This window comes from Thamnophis sirtalis, unplaced genomic scaffold, assembly GCF_051295495.1.
Source record: "Thamnophis sirtalis isolate CommonGarterSnake01/CBP01778 unplaced genomic scaffold, rThaSir2_p1.2 scaffold_10, whole genome shotgun sequence".
Lineage (NCBI taxonomy): Eukaryota > Metazoa > Chordata > Lepidosauria > Squamata > Natricidae > Thamnophis > Thamnophis sirtalis.
The window spans coordinates 467,585-476,712 of NW_028261390.1; the positions used below are offsets into that span (position 1 = coordinate 467,585).

Here is a 9,128-nt window from a genome sequence, read left to right on the forward strand (position 1 = left end):
ACACCATAAATCCCATATGGAGTAATATTCAGATTCTCCTTTCTCTTTTAATTCTTTTGTGAGCCTATCCATCTCTGCACAGTCCAATATTTTTTTTTATTATGCTTTCTTCTGTTGGTGTGTAATTATTTTTCCAGTTTTGTGCTGCCATGATAATGTGTAGAATTAAGTATCTAATATTTTTTTCATAATTTCCTTTTATAATTCCTAGCAGAAATAATTCCGGTTTAAGTTCCATTTGGTTTGTAACCTCCTCCAGCCAATCTTTTATTGTTTTTCCAATATTTTTTCGCAAATGTGCACGGTGGATCATTTCTTTCTTTAGCAGATTTTTTAAATTATTTTTCCCTTCTACAACACCTTACAGTCATTACATCAACATTGTTATGTCATCATACCTGTACATGTGTATAATATTTCGCTTCTATATTTACACACCTTTATACACAGTTCTGTATATATTTATATATATTGTTTTTGGCTTAATTAATTTTATTATTGTTTTGCAGCCATTTGTACCAATTGTTCCAAATTTCATAATGTTCCGACTCTTCTTTATGGATCATTTTTTTAATAGGGCACTCTCTATCCAATTTGAGGCCGTGTGGAGAACAAATCAGGTTTTATGCAGAAATATTGAGAGCTCAAATTCACAGATTCTTAAGTGGCACTGGACTTAGTGTTGCATCTTCAGGTTCAAACACACCATAATTAAGATTGCATTAATTATTCAATTTATTGTTTGTAGGCAGTACAGAGGCCCACTTAAGTTGATATCTGTTTTTCAGTTTTTTTAAAATAAATAGGAATTGTGTTTATGTCGTACTCCTTTCCAGAATGGATAACCAGTCTTGCCAGCACATCCTTATCTCATTTTTTGATTGATTCGACGGGTTCTTAACTGATTGTGGAAATGCTGTGGGAGGCATATGCCTGGTTCCAGCAGAGGAGTCCCCTCAGTCCCTCGTGGCAATGCCAGTCCATTTGGGGCGGGATGGCATGAGCTAAAGGAGGCTCAAAGGCTGGTCCAGAAATTGTCCCCAAATCCTGCTTTTCAGTCATTCCTTATTGTAGGAGTGAGAATTGGGTGGAAAAGATTCGGTTCTTACTTTTCTTAGGACAAGGGTGTCCAAACTTGGGAACTTTAAGACTTGTGGACTTCAACTCCCAGAATTCCCCAGACAGCAGAATTCTGGGAGTTGAAGTCCACAAGTCTTAAAGTTCCCAAGTTTGGACCTCCCCTGCCTTAGGACATCAGTGAGGAGTGGGAAGCATGCTTCTGCAATTCAGACGAATCGGTTCAGATTGAGGGGGGAAAAAAACCAATTCAGAATGTTCTCAAGAGGTCAAAGCATCGGACTCCAAATTCATGGCTGCCTGTTGTGCAAAGATCTTCCACTTACGAAGCAGAAGTGAAACGCCGAGTATTGAACGGAGGATTTAGTTGTGCAAAAAGTCTCAGAGCTGATTAGACACTGAATGTAAGTCAGAGGTCTGGTGGCACGAACAGGCAAGGGAATTTTGCATTGGTTTCCTCTATTGCTCTACAGTTGTGGGGTTCAACATGGAGGAGCACCCCCTTTTAGGAAGGAGGTATAGAGAAACTGGAAGGGATCCCCAGATGGACAAGGAGGAAGATCCGGAGAACATCCCCACCCAGAGAGAAGAGACAGCCGTGGAAATGACTGGGTGGCACAGGACTCATGAAAGGAAGACAGAGTATCTTCAACCCACTTTGGGAGGGCAGGATCTGCCCACCTTCCTCACACGGAGACCCCTCCGACGGGGGAATCGGCGGCCCAGAGAGTGGTGGGCTGCCTTGCAAGCGGAGGCCAGGCAGCCATCTCTCTCCATACATGTGGGATGAGCCAGCGCCCATGGGTGTCGGTCCAGGGTGCTGCCTGGTCACAGCCTCGCCTGGGAAGTGACCAGGGCAAGGTGGTGGCGAGCTGCAGGTGGCCTCCGAGGCTTTGCCAAGAGGAAGCTGGGCTTGGCGGGTGCAACAAAGGGGCTGAGCGGGTTCTTCCAGCGGCTGGCAGACGTCAGCCGGCCCCACCCTTCCCTCGCAGGGAGAGCTCTCCGCGTCCCCCTTTCCTGGTTCTGCTTTGTGTTTAAATAAGAAAAGAAATGGTGAAGTTGCTAATAATGGCTCTAAGAGAAAATATGCTACATCTGCTATGGATAGCAGTACAAAATTAGCTACTCACACCTCTGACACCCAAGATGTCTTCACTTAAAATACCCGTCGGCTTCCTTTACATAACTTGCTGATGATATTTAAAAGAAATACAATTTTGCAATTACTTCTTCTTTCTGGTGTATATCATTTTCTTTTTATGTTTATATATTTCTGCTTCATTAGTGCAGACTGAAGGGTGATTAGATCCCTTCAAACATTTTAGAGAGGTTAAACGTTGATTAAGATTTAATTATTACTGTAAATAGCTTGGAATGACATATGGTGCAAAAACCTGGCATATGTGCATTTGAATAAATGAAGTGCTATTTCCCAGGATGCACCAGGAACTGTTTAACAGCTTTGGTGAAGGGTTATGTTGCACCTCATGTTAAGATTTCTTGGATGTTATATTTTGTTGGGTTTCTGCAGCTGAAAGCTAAGAACAGTTTTTTCCAGTTTTTAAAAACATTGAATATTTTAAATACCTAAATTGTTTTGCACAATTTTTTGCTAATTTGTCTAACTAGGTTAAACATTTTCAGAAGCTTTTAGGTTTCCCGTGTAGGTTCCTAGCATTGTTGTGTCAGCCTTGGCACTGCCACCCGCAGATACCAGGGGAAAGATATAAAATAATGATGATTTTGGAGGAGCCTCCGAAGGAAAGTCCTTCTGCCCCTCCCAGGGCGCAGAGGAGGGGGGGGGGCTTCAGGCCCTTGTGCCCCCTTGGGCGGCTCCAGAGCCTGCGGGACAAGAACAAGGGTTCAGTCCTGGGGGGGGGGGGGCAGCATTTGTTTTATTTACTTCTTCAACTTAAATAGCTGCTCATCTTGCAGGAATCCTGAGAGCAACCTGTATCCAAGGCCAAGAGAACCGGCTGGCAGGGGAGGGCACCACTGGGACCCCTCCCAGAGATGGTTTCCCTCAACCCTGGGCTGGCACCGTGTCTTCAGAGGCTTAGAAAAGCCAGGGGGGGGGGCTGAGGGGTGTGTGTGAAAAGAGACATTCCACTTCCTTAAGTCTTGCATTTCGTCCTTTAAAAATCCTCCGTGTTGGACCCACCGGGGGTCTTGGAGCTGACTAAAAGGGGGTTCAGTTTTACTGCCCGTGATGGATGCCTGGGGCATTTGGGGGGTGCCTGCACGGCCTCTGGAAGGACATGTGGAGGGAAGCTAAACCCCATGGGGCTTGGCACGCGGGGGGGGAGGGGGCAGCACCTACCTTTGCTCCGCTTAGAGGCGGCTTGCAAGGAACGTCCAGGGTGGGAGGTTGTGGCCCTGAGAACATACCGGTACATGCGTGTGAGAAGGAAGGGCAGGCTTCTGCCAGGCATGGGGTCCGTGAGGGTGAAGGGGCCGACCTTATTTAGGGTAGGGATGGCCCCAGCGGGGTGGTGGTGATGGGGCCCCCATTCCAGGACAAGAGATGGGCCTCCTTGCACCCTGCCTCTCCTGGGGTCCCCAAGGGAAGGCGGCCAGAGGGAGCCCCGTCTGGAGGCCGTAGAAGAGCCCTTGGGGCCCAATCGTGGCTCGTAGGACGGGAGGGGCCGGTCTCTGCATCCTGGGCCCCTCCCACCCACAGTCCATCCTCCCCATCCCCCCCCCCCGCCCTCCTTCGCTCTCAGCCTCCCCGCTCCGGATGCCTCCTTCTGCCTGCCTTTCCTCTGGGCTCAGCACGGCAGCTGTGCTGTTGTGATTCTTCCAGATGATTCTTCCCACTTTCTCTGCTTCCACCTGTCCCTCCAAGAGACAGACAGCCAAAGGCAGCCACTGAAATTGGGGTGTGTGTGTGTGTGTGTGTGTGTGCGTGTGCTGAACCTGCGATCCCTGATGCCTGGCAAGACTCTGTGTGTGTGTGTGTGTGTGTGTGTGTGTGTCTCCCTAGGAGGCCACTGATGGGGTAGCCTTTGGCCATCAAAGTCCAGGGCATGGGCCACGATGAAAATCCATGGGGGCTCCCGCAGAACCCTCCCTGTGGCTACTAACAGACTCCACTCAATGGAATGTACCACTGGTGTAACTTGTGGGGAGGGGAAGTCATGATTTAAAATGCGCATCACCCGGACCGCTCGGATGGAGCTCTCGAGCCCTACCAAGCGGCTTCTAAGTCTTCCGTGCTTTTGCTGTGGCTAATTGGGGCTGCTTCCCTCCTGTGACATGAATGCGAGGCTGCTCTGCCTCCACTTCTGCTGGCAGGGGATGATTGGTAGCTTTGTTCCTGTAATGTGTCGGCACACACACTGCCCCCCCCCCGGTCTCCCTGGGCAAGGAGGCTCCAGAGCCAAGAGGTCCCCTGCACCTCCCCCCCCCCATGTGCTGGGGTTGGTTGCTGGACACCTTTCAGCCCTCCAGGCCCCAAAGCATCCCGTGATAATGCGAATGCCCCACAGATAACAACACCCCCCCCACGCCCAGAGCCTGGCAAGAGCCAGCAGAATCACGGTGATCTTTCAAGAGGGGTCAGAGAGGCTCCCCTGAGAAGCCCCCTGTCCTGGGAAGGAGGGAGGGGCATCGGCTCAAGAGGGGAGCCTGGGGGGACAATGAGGTTGCCTTCGGGGCTCTCGGATGCGCCAAGCAGCCTCCCAAAACCAAGCGGGGTGGGCAGAGGAGATTCAAGGGGGCTGGGCTGGTGCCGTCCGCAGAGCCTCTCGCCCCCTCTGCCCCTGCCAGCCCCCCCCCCAGCTGCTCTCATGTGCCCCACGCCGGGGCCTGCTTGCTCTTCTCTGACCCGGTTTTCCTGCCTCCTTCTTGGCAGATCGAGGCTGCCCGCTTGGAGCCGGAGATCGCCCAGGCCACCGCCAGCCTGACCGTCACCTACAACAAAGGGCTGTGAGCGGAAGGCAGCCCAGCCCTGGGCACCGGAGATGGCGGCAGAGCAGCAGCAGCAGCAGCAGCGGCACACGGAGGGGCGTGAAGGGGGGGGAGGGAGGGGGCGGAATACAATAGGAGGAAGGAGCAGACAAAGCTGCGGCTTGTAACATCTTCCCTCCTCCGTCAAGAACAGCGTGTAAATTAGCACTTTCCGAGACCCGGCATCTCACGTTGGTCGAAAAGATTAATATTTAAAATTCTCAATTAGCGACAGTAACAGCACAAAGAGAAGGGGGGGGGAGGAAGGAGGAAGGAACTGGGGGGGGGGGCTGGTGGAAAGTCTGGCTTCCTCTGCTCAGCTCCAGGCCAGCCTGGCAAGCCCCCTCCCACCAGATGTGTGGGGATGCAGCTTCCCCAGGCACCCATGGCCACGCAGGGAGCTGCAGTCTCAGACAATTTGGGGAGGGGGAATCAGCTGGAGCACCAGAACATGGGGAGAGTTTTCACCCCCCCCCATGGGAAGGGTCTTGGGGTGGGGACACAAGAGGGTGGGGAGGCAGCCGTCACAGCCTTGGAGGTTGGGGGGCTGAAAGGCTGGTTCTACCCACGGCCTCCTCACCCCACCCCAATCCCTGCCCCCCCTGAAAGCCCCCCGCCCTGCTCTGCGTATCACGGTGGCTCCTGCAGGGGCTCAACCGGCAGTGCTGGTTGCAGCCTTGGGAGCCCTTCAAGGAGGGGGTTGCTCTGACTGACCCCTTCCTTGGGGGGACGGCTGTCCTTTGCCTTTAATTCTCAGAGGACTGACCGGCACTTCCTGGGAGTTTTGGGCTGTGGGCTGGAGTGGCGCTTGGTGCCCGAAGTCAACTCCAAAGCCAGTTGATGAGAAGGAAGGGAAAGGAAGCTTTCGCAGCCAAGTGCCACGAGGGGAAGTGCCAGTTCAGCTCACACAGCATTCTTAATCAGAGGAGCTGAGTGAGTCTCTGCAGCATTCATTACTCTTCCCCTCCCTCCCTCCCTCCTTCCAGTTGCTGCTGCTGTTGTGGGTGTTGTGTTGTGTTGTGGAAACTCAGGGAACGAGATTACATTTCAGGTCAGAGTATTGGACCAACCCTGAACATGTGAACGCAGCCCTTGTGCCTTGGGGGACCGGGGGGGGGGGGGGGGCTGGGATGGGGCCTCCGGCCAGAGCGGACCTTGCTGGTGGAGGGGGCAAGGCCAATAGGCTCCAAGCCCTCCCTGGGCCCCCTTTGCCCCCCCTGGACCCCTGCCCGCTTAGTCCCCGGAGTCTGGCACGGGGTGAAATTGGCTCCTGTCTTCCCAAAGTATTCGGAGCAGTGGGGCGCTTCAGAGTTATGGGGAGCGTGTGGGTGTGGAAGGTGCAGCTCCTCCGAGCCCCCACCCAAGGGGAACCAGGGCGCTCAGACCCTGCACCTCGGTTGCGGCTGAAGCAGGAAGCGCCTCTCTCCGTTGCCCGGGGGTGGTGGAGGGTGCAGCCTCCCCCGTTGCCCAAGGACATGTTTTCCTCGGGGGGGGGGCTTCCGCTCCCCCAGCGGGAGGGGCTCCACCTTGATCCGAGCGGAAGGTTTTAACAAACACCCCCCCCTCCGCAAGGATTCCAAGGATGTTTTCAGCCCAGCCCAACTGAAGCATCTCGCTCCAAAGCCGCTGCGCCCCCCCCCTTTTCCCGGGAAGAGGCACGGAGGGCGCCTGGTCGGCTTTCTGCGTTGCTGACGCCCCCCTTCCCCCCGGCTGAAGGGCTCCTGTCCCCCGCCGGTGCCCGCGCAGCCCCCGCCACCCTCCGGCTTGGCGGCTAATTAATTTTGCCGCCGCTCGGAAATTACAAAAGGGGCCGCGGCGTCCTTGGCGTTCCTGGCTTCCCGTAATTGGGAGGCGGCGGAGAGGCAGGCAGGCTGATGCTCCCCTCCGCAGCTAATCACCATGAGAGGAGCCTCTTGTAGCTTTTAATTAGGAACTGAGTAGTTAATTGATTTGTTGGATTTGTTAATTAAGGAATAATGAGGGCTGCCATGAAGCAGGAAGAGGGAGCCCAGGCTGCCCCCACCCGCCGCAGAGGAGGGTGGAGCCGGCGAGGGTCGCGGCCCTCCAGGATCCTGCCTCCGCGATCTGCCTTTCGGCTTCTCCATGGGGAGAAGAAGTGGGGCCAGGAGAGGCGGCCCTTTAAGCAGCAGCAGGGCCCCCGTGAGGCCAGGGGATGTGCCCTCCCTCCTGCCCCTTCTTGGCTGTCTTGGGAGAGGAGGGGGTCCTCCACATGCCCCCCTCCCTCAGAGCTGCGACACCTGGTCTTGGCTAGTGGCACCTGTGTGGCCCATGTTCCACAGCCAGCCCTGGCAAAGAGGCTGGGCCCAGGGAGCGGCTGCAGGGAGCCCCGTTGCGGGAGGTGCGGGGTCGGCAGCTAAGGAAGGGCTGGTTTGCCATAGAATTGCCCCGCCATGCGGTCTGTTGGCTGGGAAGAATCCCTCCAGCCACAGATGCGAACAATTCACCTCTCCTCACCTGGACAGGTAGCACACCGTTCCCTCCTGCCTTTTGTGGGGAGGGGTCTCAATTTCCAAGGAGCCATGCGTGGGTGTCAAACCTCACTTAAGCCGCGTTGCTGCTTAGCCCTTAGACAGAGGCTGCAGGCGGTTCTGCTTGTGCAGTTTAAGAACCGGAATACAGGAATTAAAATGTAATTAGTCTTATTTTCGTATCTTGCAACTCTAACCCCAGTGAAATCATTAGCCTAAATTCTGTGGGGTCACCCAAATGCATTTACTACTGGGGGGGGGCTGTGATTTTGAGCAGCTGAGCAGTTCAGCCCCTGGAGGATGTTGCCCAGCCTTGTGAAAGCCCACCGGGTGGGTGGCAGAGCTGCTGCGGGCAGACTCTGTCCTGGCTGGGCACGGCCAACGGCTCAGTTCTGTTTGGCAGGGGACACAAGGGGTCTACCCTGCGGCCCTCGGCACCCGCACTGATCTCAATGCACCTTACGGCTCTCTTGAGCCCCAGAGCGGTCATCCAGGGGCAGCTGAGGAGGGGGGTCACCATCATCGTTTGTCTTCCAACGGCCTCCCTCTCTGGGCACCGGTCCCTCTGCCTGGGTGAGCCGGCTAGGAAATGCTCAGAGGGCCTTTTTTAACTTCTTCAGTAGATTTCTTGATCATGACTCTTTCTGTAACTCTTCTAAACTCTAGAATAAAAGCACACCTAAAACTGCTCATCTGCATCTGTGGCTTGGTATTTCGTAGGACACCTTTGTGGTATTTTATCTGTTTATTTATTAAATGTAAATGCCGCCCTCCTCGCTGTCTAGAGCAGTGTTTTTCAACCTTGGCAACTTGAAGATGTCTGGACTTCAACTCCCAGAATTCCCCAGCCAGCATTCGCTGGCTGGGGAATTCTGGGAGTTGAAGTCCAGACATCTTCAAGTTGCCAAGGTTGAAAAACACTGGTCTAGAGGGAGTTGTCTGTGGCGTTCAGAAAATCTCTCCTGCCAGTGATGGAGGTTTGCAGAATATTTGAAGGTTGGATAATTAAACATCTGCAAAAAAATAGCCAGGCTCAGAGAGCACCAAGGGCCCCATAACCATCTCCTCCTCCTCCTCCTCTTCCTCTTCCTTTGCACAAAACCCCCCTCCCTTCTAGCACTGATGACGTTACCTAGTTTGCCTCATGGAAAGTCTGCAAGAAAGCCATCTCAGAGGGCAGCTCACATCTCTCCTGGATCAGCCCAAGGGGCACCTGATCTAGTCCTGTCCCTCCGGTCACCAGCAGGGCAGAAGAAGACTGCGAGGGTCGAACGATGGCAGAGGGACTTGGCCAAGAACGTGTGATAAAATCCGCCAGAGAGGCTAGTCCTCTTGAGATGGTCCTTCTGGGGGAAACATCCTTCAGGACCGCTCTCCCCTTCTCCCTGCCTTGGCCTCCAAAGTCAACGGACCCGCAGTGCCGCTGGCTGCTCTGTCTTCTGGTGTTGGCCCAGCCGCGCCCCAAGGCCACTCCTGCCCCACAGGAGGAGCAACACCCAGCTGGGAGCTTGATTTGCCCCCTTCTCTGACCTGGTGCCCATTTGAGTGAAAAGGCTGAGGTGCCCTAAATACCAACCTGTGGTCACACCGGCAAATGTTGCTGAAGTGGCATGT

The 9,128-nt window shown here is 54.1% G+C and overlaps 1 protein-coding gene across 5 annotated transcripts in view; it reads left to right on the top strand.

Annotated features, from left to right (window-relative positions):
* Positions 1-5,089, top strand: part of SFXN5 (sideroflexin 5) — a 45,882-nt gene extending 40,793 nt beyond the window's left edge. For all 5 annotated transcript variants that reach the window (XM_087723871.1, XM_087723875.1, XM_087723874.1 and 2 more), the window contains one exon: positions 4,931-5,089. In XM_087723871.1, the coding sequence (XP_087579997.1) occupies positions 4,931-5,008 (78 nt within the window). In that variant the 3' untranslated portion in view covers positions 5,009-5,089. The remainder of the gene's footprint in view (positions 1-4,930) is intronic.
* Positions 5,090-9,128: the final 4,039 nt, after the last annotated feature.